Source organism: Spironucleus salmonicida, chromosome 5 (genome assembly GCF_000497125.1).
Source record: "Spironucleus salmonicida strain ATCC 50377 chromosome 5, whole genome shotgun sequence".
Taxonomy (NCBI): Eukaryota; Fornicata; order Diplomonadida; family Hexamitidae; genus Spironucleus; species Spironucleus salmonicida.
The window spans coordinates 396,873-415,092 of NC_090600.1; the positions used below are offsets into that span (position 1 = coordinate 396,873).

Sequence of the window (18,220 nt, forward strand, 5' to 3'; positions counted from 1 at the left end):
TTAGGATAACTAATAAATATGTATATAATAATTGTTTATATAAAAGTTACTTACTTTACTATGAATTAATATAAATCATATGGCTTTATTCATACAAAATATTGTAGATATCTACATTATAAAATGCATGAAACTCCAATTGAAGAAATTAGAAGATCAAAAAGTATAAATGCTAGATAACTACACTCTTATTTCGGTATTGATGTATCCATGCTATTTCAATTAGATTTATTTATGGCTCTTTGGTTCATTGTTGTATTTATATGTTACCTTCCTTTTATAATATCTTTTGCATCATTTGACTGGGGAGGGTAAAACTTCATAATATAACCGGAATATACGGTTGAAATGTACCTATCAATATCAAATTTTCATTGTTATATTTGGTATATAGTTATTATGTCAACATAAATTATCACATAATTTTTCAGAAGAATTAGGCGAATTTAAGATTGCAAAGAAAGTCTTTTACCTTAAGTGTAAGATTATTCTCTTATTATATATAATATTAATTAGAATACATCAAACAACTAAGTGTTTAGATTATTGATAAGTTTATGCCCATTTGTTATTATAAGAGATATAGTTAGAGTAAAGTAACCTAGCCTATATAAACTATAACAATAATTTATTAATATATAAAAAGATTATTATAACTAACTGTAATTTCATGTAGAAAATTTAAGCTTTAATGGAAGCAATAGTTATAAATTATTATCCAATCATCATTTATTATTCAATATTATCTAAAAAGTAGGTTTTTATCATGACTTTTAATGGTACGAGTCTAAATTACATTCACTGTAAAATAAAATTAATACGTAAGCTAAAGCTAAAAGTAGTGAATCTGATGCGGCTATTATTATTTTTGAAACCATACAAATGCGAGAAAATATACTTAGATTGCTGTATAATTAAAAGTTAGATAATAATATACTAAAATCAACCAGAAGTTATAACCCAAAAGATATAATATATCACAACCTTTCAAAAAAAATAAATGATAAACATAAAAAAGAACTTTTAACTTATTTAATAATTATTATTGTAAGTATTTTATAATTTATACTAATGGCAGTCATAAGAGACTAAGCTGATAAGTTTACAGAAAAGTAATATGGGTTTATTAACTAAACAGCTGGCCTGTGTTTAGGATTAATTTAAATGATAATTGGAGATTGGACATTACGCTCAATTTTATTTTGGGCAATCTAATATGAAGGTCATACAACATATTCATCTAAAGAAAAATCATGGATTGTTAAATTCTATATTTTTAACCTATTTAATAGATTATCAGTAGTTTACTATAAAAATTTTACTTTATATTTTTCTGATAAAAAGAATCATTACTATGATTTCTTTAATATTTTTACTAAAAATAGATTTTGGAGATTTAGTGGAGGACATATTGGTATAAATTTACTATCAGTGTTAGCAGTATTTACATTCATTTAAAATTTTGCAAATATTTGTCTTCAAATAATAATTAAAGGCTATTTATTTTTGATAAATAAGTCATCTAATGGACAAAATTAATATGATCTAGGAGGAACAATACGGTATTCATCAATTTATGTCTAACATCTAGTAGTATTTACTTTGACACTAACTTTTGGATTTGAGTAACCATATTTATTATTACTGGCAACGCTTTTTTATGTAATTTAGTTTTTCACGCTGAAATATGTCTAAGCTAAAGTAAGTCGACCGCCACCTTCTTATAATGGATTATGCTGTTAGGCAGAAAAAATTCAATCTTTTATTTGTATTGGAAGCGTCTTAGGCATTATTCAATATAATTATGAGGATAACTCTTACATATATTGGATTCCTCTAATAATGGTTTCGTTTATATTATATTAGTTTACTAATTCACGCATATTTACAATATTTATAAAGAAATTTTTAAATACAGAATAGGGTAAATTAATATCTATGCGAGAAGAAGATGAACTTCTACATAAAATATAAAATGCACCACCATTTACTTTATTATGCAATGTGGATAATTATGTAATAACAGTACCTTTTTCATAAACTAAGCTAGAATAATTATATGATCGTATCCTAGAGTTAAAGCAATAATTTAAAATTTAATCATTCACCAGTTGTACAAAGATTTTAGCATGGGCATCTTAGTCGGGTCATGCTGATCTTTGTGCACCGTGGTGACGATCCTCACTCCACTCCTCAGAATGGAAGGGAAGAATGACTACATCCGCAACCTGATTGTGCGCGTCAGCAATATCGGAATCGTGGGTGTGACCGAAGGTAGGTTTGACGACAGCTTTATCCCCGCCTCGAATGCGCTCAAGGACCAGCGTGTGACGAGGGAGCTGATCAAGGAGATATTCAGCAAATTCGGCGAGGTGAAACACGTGGAGTATCGGGCTGGCCAGCTAGAATGCACGGTACGCTTCTCAGACAGAAGCGGGGACGCGGCCAAGCATGCCATCGAGCAGTACCAGGCAGAGGCGCTCACGCTCGGCTGCCAGGATGTCACCCTAGATATGGTCACTGGCGAGGAAGAGGCCAAGGTGTGGGACATGATCCTCAACGGCAGAGACGGCAGGAAACGCGATAGACCACGCTATGATGACAGGCCTAGACGCGACTTCCGCGGTGACGATCGCAGGCGCGACTACGATAGACCGAGATACGAGGATAGGGGGAGACCCCGCTTTGAGGATAGAGACAGACCCCGATACGAGGACAGAGATAGGTCCAGGGGTGGTGACAGGCCCAGGTATGAGGATAGACCCAGGTACGGCGATAGGGACAGACCGCGCTACGAGGAGAGACCGCGCGGGGATGATAGGGAGGAGAGGAGATCCCGCGACGGTGCCCAGGACAAGCAGGAGTGGTGAGCGGAAATTTTGCAGCTACAGTAACTAGCTTTCCTTCGGGGGCGACTTTACATTATTATATATTATTTATAATATATCGTTTCAGCGCATGAGCTATGAATATGATCCAGCTTTAGATAGATACATTCTACCTTAGCCACCGCTAAAACTTTTTCGTTTTACTAATTAAAAATTTAAACCTTCGCACTATGAGTCAAGACCATTTATTCATCCAAGAACTAAATCAACTCCTACTACTACGTAAAATATCTTTATTCGGTCTTCATAAAATCGCCGTATACCTCTCAATCTAGACAGAAAATTATATCAGCCAAAATAAGTTATTTAAAAGGATAAGATAGATGAATTTTCATAGAAAATGTAGATGTCAAACTATAAAAAACCTTCTAAAGATTGGTAATAGTGAGTAAAACAAATATTTCACTGGCACATCGCTAGCCTGTCCTTGATCTGCTTCGGCGTCTCGGTGGGCTCCATGTCGAGCTCTTTGAAGAGTTGCGTGCGGGACTTCTCGAGTCCCTCGCCAATCGCGTCGAGGCCCTCGAAGAGCTGCACCTACCTGGTTTTCCACTCGACTAGAAGCTTCTTCAGCATTTTCTTGCAGCCTGTCATCTGCTCGTTGCTGATAACCTCGTCGGCCTCGGTAACGGTAATCAGTGATAGTCTCTTCTGCACCTGGGCTACCTCGTCCCTGAGCTGTGCCTCCGACTTGACGTTCTGGAGCTGCGTCTGCTCTGCCTTCAGTTGGGCTACGTCGGCCTGCAGTGCCTTGATCGTGTCGGCGTAGTCAGCATTCTGCTGCTTGAGGGCGTCCAGCTCGCCCTCCGGTATCGGGGTGATGAGCGCCTGGTTGTACACGTAGAGCTTGCCGGACTTGCCGACCTGCAGGAAGGTGACCTTCTGGTCGGCGACGAGCTTGTCGAGGGCGCGCTGGACGAAGGTCTTGGAGTACTTGGAGGCGGTGAAGTTGATGACGGTCTGGAGGGAGAAGGGGGAGTTGTTCTGGGCGAAGAGCTGCAGGATCTCCTGCTCCATTGGGAGCGCTGCGCCGTCCGGGCCTGCGCCCTACCCAAATTGTATCCCCACTTAGCTCAGTTGGTAGAGCGTTTGGCTGTAGAGCTCTGTAGTTACCGAACGGTCACTGGTTCAACTCCGGTAGTGGGGAATTTTAACTTTCCGGCTCCGCTGCACGGCAACCCCGAGCGCCAGGGCAAAAGATTAAAAGATTGGGGAAATCCGGGAATTGAACCCGGGACCTCCTCTACCCTAAAGAGGAATCATTCCACTAGACCAATTTCCCACGGCTATGGGCGCGCCTTCCGGTCCGGCGCGGGCAGCGGGAGACGCGGCGCCCTAGTGGGCTGAGTTTGGCCAGGGCATGCGGGCGCAGCCCTCGGTGCCCGGCCGTAGCGGGCAGGCAGGCACGGCCGCGCCATGAGGTGCGCCGCGGGGCAGGGGTAGGAACGATCGAACAGCATCTCACTAGAAGTAGTTTTTGATAAGCAGGATCTCATCGCACAGAATCTCGTCCTCCTCCAAAAACTGTGTGTACTGCACGTGCATGTCAACTAGCTCGCTTTCCGAGGCCACGGGGCGGATCTTCGCGTTCGACTAAGACACCTTTGGGGACACCTTCGTCAGCCTGGCGGACGATCGCACTACTTTCTTCATTGGAGAGTGGCAAATTTAAGTCTGCTATAATTATATATATTCCGTATAATGGCGGGAAGTTAGCAAAATATAATTCTGTTTATAGGTCCATATACCATATGCATCAATGGCAATAAGTTATTACTTATTTTTTTTGTTTTAGTTACTAAAAATATTAAAACAGATTACAATATATTAACAAACTTACGGTTCATAAAAATTATTTTTACCTGGTATTATAATTTAAATTGTTATATTAAACATTAGAATACTTAAATATTTTAAATAACTATAAACATTATCAATTATAAACAATAACTTAAACAAAGTTTTAAATTATACCTACTATATGCGTGGCATGTATTATAATACTAATATTATACATAATTTGCAATAGACACCATCCTTATTCGATGGGTAAACTAAACGTATTGTAAATAGTAATAGTACTATTTATAATCACTTAAAAATACTTTGACCTGTAACTATTTACCGGAGACTAATTTACTGATTTATATATCATTATCAAAACATCTAATCTAATCCTATATTTGACTAAATCCGCAAAATAGCTATCAGACGCTAAAGGATGTGTATACGCTGCTGATAAAGATAATTCTGGCACTTTTAATAAATTTGGTAGAAGATTTCATTATTTTTTTCATTTTTATTCCGTTAGAAACGATATATTTATTTATATTTATTAGGGAAAATAATTTAAACTAAACTAACATTGGTATGCTTTCATCTGTTTAATTTTACTTTGTTAGCTTACTAAATCTGTTTGGATGTATACTTATTGCAATTGCTTGTAATGAGGAAACTTTTATTTTCATTTTTGTCAAGAAGAGCATGATAGTGAATATCAATTGCTAGTATGTGTATTATTTCTTTGAAATCAGTATTAGAAATTATCTTGGCCACCATTACCTAGATGGATTTCTGATTTAATTAAAGCATATATAAAGTACTAATTTTTTCATTATATAATGTTGCAATAATAAACAGCTCACTAAGTTAACTATCACATCATCTCCAGTTATTTTCGCATCTCCTCTTCCTCGTTGCCTCCGTTGCCTCTTCCCTGGCTTTTGCAAGATGCTATAAACTCTTCTACGTCTTTCTATGATATTTCTCTCATCAGCAGGCCAAGAACCTCAGGATCAACTATCTCCTTATCAACCTAAATTTTGCCAAATTTCTGCTCTAAAATTTTTGAAAATTCGGCGATGTGCTTGTTTTAAAAGCGCTCCTAGCAGAATAGGATAGTAAAGACACTCTTATGCAGCGCCGGGCGAAGGACCTTTGAGTCGAAGAGTGACTCGTTTTGCTGCAAAAACTGAGCATGAGCCGAAGCTATTTTAGCAGCATCACGCCGGTCGCTGGATGTCATTGCCTCTCTAGCCAGCATTTCGAGGGTGAAATTGCTCTCTGTGCTGCTGAATAGCTTCAAGTTAGCAGACTCGCATCTTTGATTATGCATAGCAGAAATCTATGTTAATGCTGTTTTAAGTACTGTCGCATGTAGACGTATGTCCTATAAGGATGGTGAAGATCCCATTAGATTTAGAGAAAGGAATATGGTATATTGCTATTTTAATATAATAACTATATATTTAGAAATAAAATGCCATTTTTTAATAAAGAATTTCTTCAGTATCTTTAGTGATATAGAATACATAATGAAAGTCTTATTCAAAATAATTATTAATAATTGTTCCTTTAATAAATATGAAAATTATAAAAATAATTATAAATAATGTAATGTTTATTCCATAAACTAGCTATAACAGTGTACTCCATGAAGAGTAATTAATATGGAAGTGATATTTTGATAGTTAATTCTGAATTATATTTTCTACTAAATACTGAACCAAGACGTAACCTTTGGCGTGTGTTTTACTATAGATGGTAAGAATAAATGCCTCAGCTGCGTGGTTGGATATATTTTGTATAAGGATTAGTGCGTACTGAAATGCTCTAAGGAGTCTTGCCAGTATGGGACTTGCTAGGAAGATTAGACCTGCCTATGCAAAGACTTCTTTGAAGGACCTTCTTGCGCCTCCTGCCTAAAGGGTACTGTCTTCTTCGATGGGCTGTGCTAACAAGAATGTGGCGACTGCAACGGTTAGTGTTTTTACACCAAAGAGAGCATTTTGACCTGCATTACCTGCCTTGATGGCTACATGGGAACTGATTGTATGCAGTGCCAAGAAGGATTCGTATTTGAAAACTCGCAATGTTTGCAGATCTGCGACACTTGTAACGGCAAAGACTGCGTAGTCCAGCTGCGTATAGAGATTTGCTTTGGGGCATGTTTTACGGGATATATAGGAGATTCTTGCCAGGTTTGCGATGCGCCAAATGGCTACTTTCCAGTTTTATCCTGGTGCTATTAGAAATGCGACACCTGCGTATACGGTGAATGCTTTAACACTGAATCTGGCGATGTGATTTGCACCAGCTGCTACGATAACAGAGTCGGAACGCAGTGCAACAATTGCTTGGATGGATATATACTGGCTATGGAAAAATGCTAAAAATAGGTAACAGAGGATAAGTGCTTTTTGGTAGATGTTGACTTAATCTGCATAGGGTGCAGGCCAGGGAAAGTTTTAGCCGATGCCACATGTCACGATGTCTGCCTGTATCCTTCCTGCTAGGGCACCTGCTATCTGACCGATGTGTCATTTATCTGCCTGGATTGCTATAACGGGTTCTTGCTGGTGGATCAGAAATGTTATGAGCAAACTGAAAATCCCAAAGGGGACTGCTATATCAAGAGCGAAGAGATTATTTGCATCTGCTATCCTGGGTTCTCCGGCGTCGACTGCAGTTCCTGCATCGGAATCATCCAAAATGAGCGGTGCTACATCCGAGATGGCTCAATAACTAGTGGCACCTGCTACAAAGATGCACTGGATGCGATGGACAAGTTTTGCTAGACCTGCCAGTACAACTACCAACTTCCGCTGTGCCAGGAATGCTCACCAGGATATGAGATCGACCTGGTGGCCATGACATGCTCGGTGTGCGCTACCGGATATCTGGATTCTAACCTACTTCCACCGGACCAGCTGAGCCAAGTTGGGCCCGACCGATGCATTGCTAAATGCGTTAGCTGCCTGAACGGAGATTGCTATTACTAGGGCGATGCAATTTTTTGCATATAATGCAAAAAGGGGTATGATCCGTCTACTGCGTGCCAAACGTGCGCTCCCGGTTATTTGCAGTTTGGCGCGTACTGTATCCTGGATAGGGATATAAAACTCTGGGAAAACTACCGTAAAAGTGTGCATATTTTGCAGGTCCTATAATTTACATCCTCTATTTCTTGTATGTTTTAGTCGCACAATTTTCGAAACGTCAAACAGCTGTTCAAGCAGCTTACGTCCTCGGAAGCGGCGGATCCAGTTTACACGGGCTTCCTCTCGAACTCGGCAGGCTATGCGTTCTGCCTCATCGAGGCGCCCCACGACAATCTCATCGACTTTTTGCGCCAGCTGCAGGTCCACACCGCCCGCTCGGAGACGCTGGTGCCCCACCACGCGCTGCTCACCTCCCAGAAGTTCTAAACGTCGCACCTGTTGTCCCAGCCAAAGATATTCACCTTTCTGGAGGACGTGGCGCAGCTGTGCCCCCGGTTTGAGTGCTTCACGGCCAGGCTCCCGCAGAACGAAGCAGACTACAAGCCGGCCGAGGCGGCGTGCTTCGTGAGCGTCAGCGCGCACAAGATGGCGGTGGTCATGAATTTGGCGATTGTCGACGACCTGATCATCGAGGACAAAATCAACGAGATGGGCGACGAGCTGCCCTGCTTTAGCTACTTTGAGCGATTTTGTGGCATTGCAGACTTGGGCGAGAAGGGAGAGAAGGGGACCGGCAAGCTGAGCTTCTGCGAGATCCCAGCGGAGCTGAAGGCGCAGTTTGACCAGTTAAGGGAGGACATGAGGGAGCAGAAGGAAGGGGGTGAAATCGACCAGATTTACGACCTGGACCAGTTTATCATAGAGCTGGTCAACAACGACTCGGTGAAACTTTTCGAGGACGAGAGTGCAAATCTGAACGAATCGTGGCTCTACGATAATCTGAAGCACATTTTAGGGTTGTGAAGAATGAGGAATTGTTTATGACGACTTTTACGGTTATTATATAGTACAGCATGCTAATGCTAAAATTGAACAATGTCGCTGGAGGACTTTTTGAAAGAGCAGAACTTTGTTTCCGTGAATTTGCTAAGAAGGGAGATAGGCGAGGATAAGACAAATCAGCTGCTGGAAGCTCCACAGATGCCGTACTTGTCGTTGCAGTTTGTAAACAAGAAAGCCTCTTTAGTATTCAACAAGGGGCCGGTTTACGCGTTCCTGACAGACGATGCATTCGACTACGATATAGAGGTCCTGTTCGAGGAGATAGTTAAGTTCGATGCGCTTTATAGCCAACGTGCCGACTGCCCACAGCATCGCAAGTAAGTCGCCTAAGAGAATTTGCCAAAGGAAACCGTTGAGCCGGAGCAGAAAGTAATCGACACGGCGGAAGACGCCTACGTGATATAGAGGTAGACAAAAATAAACGACCAGGGAGTAATTGCCACTACAAAGGTAGAGAAAAAGGTATAAAAGCAAAGCTCCATAATGGGCTTTCTAAAAAAGAAATGAGACTTTCGGGATCACTTCTTGTACGCGATGGGGCAGCAGACAGTTGCGACATATCTTACTATATGGGAGTACTTCTTGGCGTTCTTTTCGGCAACATACTTCCCAAAAATTTGATTGAGAGCATAGGCAACAAAGATATCCGCAGCTGATTTCTTGTCGGCGATGAAAGTGGTGCTGGAAAGCCCCTCGTTGATGCAGGCAAGGTCCTTTTCGAGTCTTGCGGCAACAAGCTTGTCATTGGACGTGAATGCACACAAGTACTGCAGTAAGCTGTACACACACTGGAGGTAGCAGTCAAACACAGCCACCTTGGCCTCACTCTGAGGAAGTTGCTCGGCCTTCCTCATCATATAAAATATGATGGAAGGGGCGTGATAGACGGAAACTGAGTCGTCAACCAGGAAGTCGCAGTCCACCTTGTCACACTTATTGAAGGTGACCTTCTGGGACAAAAATTCGGCAACGGCAGAATAAGTTTTCTGGGCACAGTTACAGTTGGTATAAATTAACATTGGCGGAGTGGAATAAAATGTTGGTAGAATCCGATATTATGTAAAATAAAGCTCGCCATACTTTTATTGTTGGCATGTTAGTGGGGCTAGCGCCTGGTAACCATATACTGAGCAGCACTGGGACAACTTAATATATGGGACCGTATTAAATCACCAGACCAGCTCGTCCTTCTCCACGCCGAGCATATCCTTGAGCTTTTGGCCAATTTAATCGAAGGTAAGCATCGCGCTGTCCTCCTACATACTATTCTGTGCCTCGTTATTTGCTATGATCAATTGCTGCACGGTGTCTGTTCTTATAGGCTGTACGTAGCATAGCACGTTGGTGTTTTTGTTGCACGTTACTACCCGCTTTAGCGAGCTACCACCTTTGTCGTTTGGAAATATTGAATGCGATTTGGGTATCGGAGCAGGTGAGATTAAACTAGAATCGGACTGAGTATTTTTAAGCTCCATCGTAACATTGGTCTATGACCTTTTAAGCTGATCGTAGATTTTCAGGGCCTTCATATTTTCCGTCGGGTCTAGGACACTGTTTTGTTGCTGCGATGCGGCACGAGTGAATTACTTCCGCTGCAAAAAGCGAGACTTCCAGAAGGCTTTTACGCCCGTTACAATTTTTACCTCTTTCTTCAACTTCTCATTGGCCTGCGAGTACCACTGGGAGTTGTGGATGGCAAAGTAGATCAGACACAGCAATAGTACGATCAGCGATATTGTGTTCAAAATGATGCTACTATAAGACTCAGAGTAGTAATTTTGCGATGCGTGGTGGTAATTTCCCACAGAAGATATAAAAATGGCCCAGATGGCGGATGAGATTAGGTTTATTGAAAATTCCACCGCAGAAAGATGCATCATTACGATGATATTAATGACATTAAAAATCAGCTGAGTAATAACACTAAATGTGAAAATTTTATAGTCTAGGATTGCATCTATCATTTAAGATGGATTGATGCATCCAACAAATGCATTTACAAGTAAAGCAGAAATAGCAAGTCTGTTTATAGAGCCCATCTCGCCATATTTGATTAAAATTATCTCATACAGGTAAAACTTGACCCCTATTATCAGGATTGCAATACCTATCAATATTTAGCCATAGATAACAGATCCTCTGGAAGCATCCGATACGTACCCACTAGAATTAAATTCAGTTATAGCGCTTAAAAATTATGGGAAAACAGGGATAACAATAAACATCTACATGTACCATATAGGAACTCAATGATGACGTTCTTCCTCAGAGACTCACTGGGTGGAAACTGCAAGACCTGCATGCTTGCTACACTGGGGTTTGAGGTGTAGAATTTACAGGAGACAATCTCCACTTGTTAATTTGCATAGAATGTGGCTATGATCAAGAATGCAGCTGTAGTTAACGAGGATATAGATCCAAAACTTTTGATAAAGCGTCTTAAGGAAGAGAATTTAAGGTTGAAGGAGGAACTAAAACTGTTGAAAGAAGATTATTCCAAAATAGTTAAAACATCTCGCCCATCAAAAAAATTGGGGAAATCCGAAATTTAACCAGGGATCTCCTCTACCCTAAAGAAGAATCATACCAGTAGACCAATTTCATTTAAGCATTATAATTCCTTATAGCATATAATAATTATGGTTTTCTTTTATGAAAATATGGAATCTTCAGAAAAATATTTATGAATCCACGATCTTGGTGTTATTTCCTATTTGTTATAAAATTATTTGTCTTTTTCAAGACAGATTGATATATTAGCAGCGGTAATAGTCAAAGTATAATTGTCGAGCCAGCCACTTTTAAAATGTGTATCAACATATATTTGTACAACTATATAGTTATAAAAAATTATCGCTATAATAATCTCTAATACCTTATTCAAATATATTTTTAAATATTTAATTAGAATATTTTTCTGTTAATACGGTGAATATTAGACTATATTTTTTCTTTTTATCATGTTAATGAATTATAATACTTATTTCAATATAAACCAATTGAGAAGTTTCAAAGTACGGAACAAGCATTAATTGCTAATAGGTATTATGCATTGATATTAATGTAGAATTGTTTTGGTATAGTTATATTTTTAAAAATCAATACACTTCTGCATCACACGAATGAAATAATAATGAACATTTTTATTTTATCAAAAAATCACACAAGAAATGCAGCATATCATATTGATAAACACGTGGGTAAAATGATCGTAGAAGTAGCATAATAACTTTCTAGTGCATTTTTTATAATATCACCAATGATAGCAAATTAATATTAACAAGAACATGAAATATATAAGCCTGCTTACTTAAAACATCCTTGTACAATATGGTGTTCATAGTCATTAGAAAATTTTTTATGGGCGTGTGAATACGGCATTTCTTTAGGAAAAGAATTTAAATCAAGATATGGTAAAATCCACAAATCAACAATAGTTGTACAGAAGCTAAAAGAACTTTCACCTAGCACTGATGTATTCCCGAAATAAGGACTAACAGATTTTGCATAAGCAATACCAGATAAATACAAAGATTAAAGTGCCATATCAGCATATAGATAATATTACAGAAATGACAAGAGAAAATTTGCGACTTGGAAGACACATAATCCTCCTAAATGGTTTAATGGAGAACTTACAGATACATCTTTTGAATGAAAATCGTTTCATTTCTATCTAACTTTTTTGAAAACACGAGTTTTTGCTTTAGAAATTATAATATTTATAACGTCCAAAACGCTTGAAATATAGTTTACCTCATTGACCTTAATAACCTAAATATCTTCAGCACCATGCTACCATTTCATTTTTTGAATGTATTGGAAAAAATCTTCAGCATATTCACCTAAAATTACGATTAATAGCCTTTTTTAGGCATGCAGCTCGTTATAGCTTTTTTTATCCTTTAAAATATTACTACCAGCAGTCCGTTCCTCCTGAAATGAAATAGTGTTAAAGACCTCTAAATTAAAATCAAACTGGTTTGCTTTCAGGCGTTCGAAAAACTCAGTGACACTCTTCAGCAGGTCTGGAAACGGTTTTTATTTCTTTGCTGCTGCTACTGATTGATACATTTTGGATAGAATTGGTTTCAAAGCCGCACTTTCTGTGTTTCTCGACGTGAGGACAATTGGTAGTTTATAAATTTTGGGTGGTGCTACGATCTATATCGGTGGCAGTGTCAAAATACGTTTTTAAGGTACATAATCAGGGGATTTTCGCTGTTGGATTATGAGGAAAAACTTGTTGTTTTGCAACGGTGATGTTGGACATTTTTACATTTTAATTATTATTATATATCTAATATAATAATATAATTTTTATATTTCGGTCATTTGGTAAAATATATGTAAAATTGGTAATAAAACCAATTTAAATGATAAATTAAAAAGAAATATAAAAGCTAAAATTGAAAGTATGAATTACTAAATTCTGAAGTAGATTACTACTATTTTCATATAAGTAATCAGATTAATATAATCTTTGAATAATATACTTAAAGGCATAAGTAGTATCTAAGGTCTATCAATATTATCAATTCACGTAGATTACATCCATGTACTTAGTTTACATTTAACATTGAATGATATTAAAACAATTAAAACATGAAGTTCTAGTTTTATTATGTTTTCAATTTATAACTTTTATATTGTTTCAGCTAAGAATCATATAGTTTCGTAATAATTATCATTATGACAAGAAAACAGTTACACATCCTTAATTGATAATGTAATGTAAAAAAGAATGTTTTCATTCAAAATCTTAGTCATTTATAAGTAACTATCCCTAAACTAGCTGATCATCCTTTGAAACTTTTCCATACTCTCTATTTTATACTACACTTAACTCTTACTTATTCGATACTTGTTTAAATTAATAGAAAATAAATTTCGTTTTTATACGAAGATATCCTTATTTAGTTTTATAACAACCATAAACTTCATAAGCAATTATAATAAGTAAAAATATCAGTATTATTCCGAGTATTATAAAAACTAATGATACAATTTTTAATGGGCAAGAAGGTACGGCATCCACGATAGTACAATTTTTTATACACGATGTATTGCAATTACTAAAACTATTCATTTTAAGCTATATGGTATATATTTATATAAAATATTATTATATTTCATTTATAAAAAATCACTGTAATTTGCAATTTAATGACAACAAAACTACATATATCCAATATTAAGTAATATTCTAAAATATAAAGAAAGATTTTAATGATATTTTATAAATTTTGGATTTTAAATTTAATATATTATATTTTTTATAATATTTATATTATTTTATCCCTTCCAATAATGGCTCTCTAACTATCATCGCTCCGAGAGTCGATCCGCTAACATCTACCTCCAAAATTAGCAGCAATCGATAGATCACATGAAATAACTCACCCCACATCCTCCGCCCAATATATGACGTTGTCTACCTTTAATTACAAGCCAATTTGCCTTATTTAGGAGCTATTCTAGCGTGAGTTGCTAATGCTAAGTTAGGGATCAATTACTATTTCTTCAGCACTCAAACTTGCCCCTCCTAACTTTGAAGTCAAATTACGTGCTTTTGAACTCCAAAATCGCATGCAGAGGGCTATCTCATAGTTCGAGATTCGAACTTACTGTTAGTATGAAGCTTCATAAGGCTTAAAATCAGAGCGGTGTGCTAAGCAGACTCGCGAGGAGGAAATTCAGTGCCGGGAAACTTTTCTGGGATTACATTTCGTAAGAAAAATTCAGTATCAAAGCGAGGCGCAGGCAATTGCAAATTTGATTGAAAAGGAAGGGAAGTAACTCTAAAAGGCGAGTTTTTGGTAGCTTTTAGAAATGCAACAATTTCTGGAAAAATGTGATATTCCAAATGGAAATTTTGCAGAGAAAATGTAGCTTGCTTAACTGCGATATAATTTTTACGTCAAGATGCAGAATTCAAAGCGTATTCCTGGTATATAGGCGTATCAGAAGAATTACAATGATTATATATTTGGTCTGCTAGACTTTCGGCGAAAGCGGCTTCTCAGTTAAATTCAGAAGCAACTCATCGATAAGAAAGATCGTAGCGGTGCCGGAAAGATTTTTGCAGAAAAGATACTTAAAAAGGTAGGTGATGCTGTTTAAATTTAGTTTATAGTCAATTATATTTGTGTGTTTGCAGCAGCAGCCAGAGCCAAGTATGAAAGATTAGGGAGGCCGTAGGAGATTTATTATCCTCTAAGGAGCTTAATTTCTCTGTCAAGTGATGTAAAAAATATTGAAATAGGTGAAATAAGCAGGAAATGTATTGAAGAAATATATGGCGATTTGAAGATAATGGATCAATTTAAAGAATTTTTACAGAAGCTGGACGAATGTATAAGCGTGATTGAGTCGCTGGCAAAAGAACTCAAACAAAAATGAAAAAAAAATATTTTTTATGTTTTAAGGTTGTTTTATGGTATTCTTGAAATATATGATCTAAGGCTGATTTTCAATTAACCTACTTTATCATATGATTAAAAAAATAATAGATATTTTAATTCAAACATGCAATATAAATATCCTTAAATTTTCTTTCTATATCGTGGTATATTTGTTTGGTTTATATTTTTTAATGAAAACTATTATAATAATGTTTTATATTATATATTAAATATGAATATTATACTTACGTAAATAATCTTTAAATATAATTAGAAAATAGTATTAATTATATGTATCGTATTATCCATAATAATTCTATTATGGATATTACATATATTAAATATGTTAATTTAATATATTGTGTAGGAAATACTATTTTAGGTTATAATTAATTTATAATGATATTCATTTTATCTCTTTGAAAATATACTTGGTGTTAAGAAACTTATATATATATCCATGTTTTGTAATTAAATTTTTAGAAACTAGTTTGTTAGAAATGGACGTTAATGCTGATTGCGAAAGTACATGCCTTACATATTGTTAGAAATTAAATAATGTTGAAGTCTGTTTCTTAGGCCTCACTAAAACAAATCTCATAGTTGAAATAGTTTATATTTTGTTAGGAATTGTTGCTCTAATACTAATTGGCTTTCTTTATGATAGATTTAAAATAAATAATGGATTTTAAAGGATTAAAATATGGGCATTTGTTAATACTTATAAGCTTGATGGCAATCACTAAATAGTTTAAACTGTTAGTTAGGGTGGGAAGACAAAATATATGATTGTTTCTAACAATCAGGTACGTCAGTAAACTCCTAATGTGATGCAGACTTATGAAAGGCCACAGTGATATTTTATTGTAAATTTGAAGTATAAACTAAGAAATAGAATGAATTGATAAAGTAAAGGTAACAGTACTTTATGAAAAATTATGTGATAGATATAAAATTCAGTTAATAAACTTATAAAACTCAGACTGGATACCTCTTTCGATTAATGTATCAATCATCACTGTCTTAATCAATTGTAGTATCATAATTTGCGCGCCTTACCTTTAAATAATCCAGAATTCTTATCTTTTGATTTATTTTTATCCTTATCAGATTCATTAAGAGTCTAGAACGAAGGCTTTTAAGGTTAACAAGGCTGAGCACCTCAAGGCATTTCTAGTATAAATGTACAATTAATATTTTACACTATATCATATAATTTTTATTTACAAAATTTGATATATTTTATTATTTTTTGATGATTTGTAATATATTATGAAAAATTATTAGTAAGTAATATATTTTAATATATTATTGGTATATAACTATTACTCTAATAATTTTCAATGAAATGTATATGGAAACCTTTATTATCAAACATTTATAATAACTATGCTGAATTAGCATTTATAAAATAATAGTTGTATGAATACTAGGTAAGTGTTGATACTTATAGTCATTATATCTGAAGAAAATTTAATTAAACACTATCATTCATGAATCATTTTCTATTTAACATATTCCAAATATTATACGTAATAACATTTTGAATTAATAATAATGATATTTATAATTGATATAATTTTACAATTTAACTTTTTATTATAAGTTTACCAAATTATTAACTATTGTGTTGAAAATAAATTATATTACGGACCTGATAAACATAATTATACACTTTACTATGTAAATACATTATAACATTACTTACTAACTTCTATCTTTATCTTGTTTTTTATATTTACAGAATTTAATTACTCCAATTCGTGAAAAGTGCTTATCTTATTATTTTTATTTAAACTAAAACTATTAAATAAATCATATACTTTGGATATGATTATCAAATTGATATTATAAAATACCATGTTATTGATACATAATATTAGTTTAATATTCTGAATTTATGTACTCGTGTCAATAATCGTTAGTAATAATCAATAATATAATGAGTCATAACATTCTGTATTAAATGGTAAAAATAGTATTCTAAATTGAAGGATCTGACAATAAAAAGAAATTGAATTGTAATAGTACCAGAAGAATGCAAAGAGTTTTTGTCTATACTAATTATTTGTGGTCAATTTTATTTAATGGTATATTTTATCTAAAAAGTAATAAAACATATAAAAATTAGAATAACTGTCAAAAATTTGATATTTCATTAATCTAAAATTTAGATAATTTTTATTAAATTTAAATACTGTAAGAAAAGTGAAACTAATTTGTGATTTATTTTAAGTTAAAATACTCACTCTACTAAGCCATCTAATAACTCCTTAACTGTAATAACTTCATTATTGTCAGAAAATTATTTCTATAACATGAAAATAGGATCAAAGATGATACCTAACTGTGGTGAACAAACATCCTAATTACCAAAATAGAGTGCTGCAAAAAAGATACTAGCCAAGCTCAAAAATGCATAAAATTTCTATTTTTGCTGGATAATAACTCTAGGTTGTGACTAGTTTTTCTACTTTAATTGTGCATTTAGAATTTTAAGTGCGCCACAAATTGAGATTAATGATTAAGTTTAAAATGCCTTAAGTTATTCATTTTAGTCTTTCAATATTTTTTGACGTATTTCTATTTCAGAAATTGTTAGATTTATTTTGGAAATACAACGAGACTATTTGTTCATTTATTATAAAAAGAATCTTTGTAGATAAATAGATTATATACATATTTATACAAATACCAAGAGGAAAAACGAGGAATTACGAAGGAATACTTATTTTATAATATACATAATAATTATATACTATTCTATCAGGGCTGTTTAAAATGAACTATGAGCTTAACACAGACTGGAGCCGCCCATATACTAATCATACACAAAGATATTATAATCCAACTGTTATAAGCTTTGAATAACAGACATCTCGTACTAGGCCGGTGTTCTTTCTATCAGATCATTCGTTAGGACTCGATAATTAGTATAAATCATAGGCAAGCCATTAGGTTAATCTACCAACATTTTCTACTCATTAAAAGTATAAACCAAGAAAAAGAACAACCTTTAGAATAGTACAATAGTAGCAGTGAGATAAATTTATTAACACTCCTTTCCGCAAAACTATTATTATATAATTATTAAATCATAATACGATTCCACTTCATTTCCTCTAATCAAATGCTCCATAGTATT

The 18,220-nt window shown here is 35.1% G+C and overlaps 17 protein-coding genes, 2 non-coding genes and 1 pseudogene across 19 annotated transcripts; 10 read left to right on the plus strand and 10 right to left on the minus strand. All coding sequences in view use genetic code 6, as the record gives it.

Moving 5' to 3' along the window:
* Positions 1-18: 18 nt before the first annotated feature.
* Positions 19-2,175, plus strand: SS50377_24822 (Transmembrane domain-containing protein; the record flags this gene model as incomplete). Its single annotated transcript, XM_067908662.1, has 1 exon — positions 19-2,175. The coding sequence occupies one exon, from the start codon at positions 19-21 to the stop codon at positions 2,173-2,175; it is 2,157 nt and encodes a 718-aa protein (XP_067763483.1).
* Positions 2,176-2,198: 23 nt separating this feature from the next.
* On the plus strand, positions 2,199-2,870 carry SS50377_24823 (RNA-binding motif-containing protein; the record flags this gene model as incomplete). The annotated part of the gene is made up of 1 exon (XM_067908663.1): positions 2,199-2,870. The coding sequence occupies one exon, from the start codon at positions 2,199-2,201 to the stop codon at positions 2,868-2,870; it is 672 nt and encodes a 223-aa protein (XP_067763484.1).
* Positions 2,871-2,958: 88 nt separating this feature from the next.
* SS50377_24824 (uncharacterized protein) lies at positions 2,959-3,276 on the plus strand (the record flags this gene model as incomplete). Its single annotated transcript, XM_067908664.1, has 1 exon — positions 2,959-3,276. One exon carries the CDS (start codon positions 2,959-2,961, stop codon positions 3,274-3,276), a length of 318 nt encoding a protein of 105 aa, XP_067763485.1.
* Positions 3,277-3,290: 14 nt separating this feature from the next.
* Positions 3,291-3,905, minus strand: SS50377_24825 (Tat binding protein 1(TBP-1)-interacting protein; the record flags this gene model as incomplete). Its single annotated transcript, XM_067908665.1, has 1 exon — positions 3,291-3,905. The coding sequence occupies one exon, from the start codon at positions 3,903-3,905 to the stop codon at positions 3,291-3,293; it is 615 nt and encodes a 204-aa protein (XP_067763486.1).
* Positions 3,906-3,950: 45 nt separating this feature from the next.
* On the plus strand, positions 3,951-4,035 carry SS50377_t20069. The gene is given in 2 exon segments: positions 3,951-3,987; positions 4,000-4,035. It is a non-coding gene; the product is annotated as a tRNA-Tyr (tRNA).
* A 63-nt stretch (positions 4,036-4,098) lies between these two features.
* On the minus strand, positions 4,099-4,170 carry SS50377_t20090. The gene has a single exon. It is a non-coding gene; the product is annotated as a tRNA-Pro (tRNA).
* A 179-nt stretch (positions 4,171-4,349) lies between these two features.
* On the minus strand, positions 4,350-4,880 carry SS50377_24826 (uncharacterized protein; the record flags this gene model as incomplete). The annotated part of the gene is made up of 1 exon (XM_067908666.1): positions 4,350-4,880. The coding sequence occupies one exon, from the start codon at positions 4,878-4,880 to the stop codon at positions 4,350-4,352; it is 531 nt and encodes a 176-aa protein (XP_067763487.1).
* Positions 4,881-5,544: 664 nt separating this feature from the next.
* On the minus strand, positions 5,545-6,081 carry SS50377_24827 (uncharacterized protein; the record flags this gene model as incomplete). Its single annotated transcript, XM_067908667.1, has 1 exon — positions 5,545-6,081. The coding sequence occupies one exon, from the start codon at positions 6,079-6,081 to the stop codon at positions 5,545-5,547; it is 537 nt and encodes a 178-aa protein (XP_067763488.1).
* Positions 6,082-6,378: 297 nt separating this feature from the next.
* SS50377_24828 (Transmembrane domain-containing protein) lies at positions 6,379-8,632 on the plus strand (annotated as a pseudogene).
* Positions 8,633-8,704: 72 nt separating this feature from the next.
* SS50377_24829 (uncharacterized protein) lies at positions 8,705-9,178 on the plus strand (the record flags this gene model as incomplete). The annotated part of the gene is made up of 1 exon (XM_067908668.1): positions 8,705-9,178. The coding sequence occupies one exon, from the start codon at positions 8,705-8,707 to the stop codon at positions 9,176-9,178; it is 474 nt and encodes a 157-aa protein (XP_067763489.1).
* An 11-nt stretch (positions 9,179-9,189) lies between these two features.
* On the minus strand, positions 9,190-9,690 carry SS50377_24830 (uncharacterized protein; the record flags this gene model as incomplete). Its single annotated transcript, XM_067908669.1, has 1 exon — positions 9,190-9,690. One exon carries the CDS (start codon positions 9,688-9,690, stop codon positions 9,190-9,192), a length of 501 nt encoding a protein of 166 aa, XP_067763490.1.
* A 150-nt stretch (positions 9,691-9,840) lies between these two features.
* Positions 9,841-10,896, minus strand: SS50377_24831 (Transmembrane domain-containing protein; the record flags this gene model as incomplete). The annotated part of the gene is made up of 1 exon (XM_067908670.1): positions 9,841-10,896. The coding sequence occupies one exon, from the start codon at positions 10,894-10,896 to the stop codon at positions 9,841-9,843; it is 1,056 nt and encodes a 351-aa protein (XP_067763491.1).
* Positions 10,897-10,920: 24 nt separating this feature from the next.
* SS50377_24832 (Kinesin-9) lies at positions 10,921-11,358 on the plus strand (the record flags this gene model as incomplete). The annotated part of the gene is made up of 1 exon (XM_067908671.1): positions 10,921-11,358. One exon carries the CDS (start codon positions 10,921-10,923, stop codon positions 11,356-11,358), a length of 438 nt encoding a protein of 145 aa, XP_067763492.1.
* Positions 11,359-11,804: 446 nt separating this feature from the next.
* Positions 11,805-12,329, plus strand: SS50377_24833 (uncharacterized protein; the record flags this gene model as incomplete). The annotated part of the gene is made up of 1 exon (XM_067908672.1): positions 11,805-12,329. One exon carries the CDS (start codon positions 11,805-11,807, stop codon positions 12,327-12,329), a length of 525 nt encoding a protein of 174 aa, XP_067763493.1.
* Positions 12,330-12,337: 8 nt separating this feature from the next.
* On the minus strand, positions 12,338-12,952 carry SS50377_24834 (uncharacterized protein; the record flags this gene model as incomplete). Its single annotated transcript, XM_067908673.1, has 1 exon — positions 12,338-12,952. One exon carries the CDS (start codon positions 12,950-12,952, stop codon positions 12,338-12,340), a length of 615 nt encoding a protein of 204 aa, XP_067763494.1.
* Positions 12,953-13,421: 469 nt separating this feature from the next.
* On the minus strand, positions 13,422-13,760 carry SS50377_24835 (uncharacterized protein; the record flags this gene model as incomplete). The annotated part of the gene is made up of 1 exon (XM_067908674.1): positions 13,422-13,760. The coding sequence occupies one exon, from the start codon at positions 13,758-13,760 to the stop codon at positions 13,422-13,424; it is 339 nt and encodes a 112-aa protein (XP_067763495.1).
* A 221-nt stretch (positions 13,761-13,981) lies between these two features.
* SS50377_24836 (uncharacterized protein) lies at positions 13,982-15,073 on the plus strand (the record flags this gene model as incomplete). The annotated part of the gene is made up of 1 exon (XM_067908675.1): positions 13,982-15,073. One exon carries the CDS (start codon positions 13,982-13,984, stop codon positions 15,071-15,073), a length of 1,092 nt encoding a protein of 363 aa, XP_067763496.1.
* A 502-nt stretch (positions 15,074-15,575) lies between these two features.
* Positions 15,576-15,932, plus strand: SS50377_24837 (uncharacterized protein; the record flags this gene model as incomplete). The annotated part of the gene is made up of 1 exon (XM_067908676.1): positions 15,576-15,932. One exon carries the CDS (start codon positions 15,576-15,578, stop codon positions 15,930-15,932), a length of 357 nt encoding a protein of 118 aa, XP_067763497.1.
* A 151-nt stretch (positions 15,933-16,083) lies between these two features.
* On the minus strand, positions 16,084-16,287 carry SS50377_24838 (uncharacterized protein; the record flags this gene model as incomplete). Its single annotated transcript, XM_067908677.1, has 1 exon — positions 16,084-16,287. The coding sequence occupies one exon, from the start codon at positions 16,285-16,287 to the stop codon at positions 16,084-16,086; it is 204 nt and encodes a 67-aa protein (XP_067763498.1).
* Positions 16,288-17,320: 1,033 nt separating this feature from the next.
* On the minus strand, positions 17,321-18,214 carry SS50377_24839 (uncharacterized protein; the record flags this gene model as incomplete). The annotated part of the gene is made up of 1 exon (XM_067908678.1): positions 17,321-18,214. One exon carries the CDS (start codon positions 18,212-18,214, stop codon positions 17,321-17,323), a length of 894 nt encoding a protein of 297 aa, XP_067763499.1.
* Between the last annotated feature and the right edge of the window lie 6 nt (positions 18,215-18,220).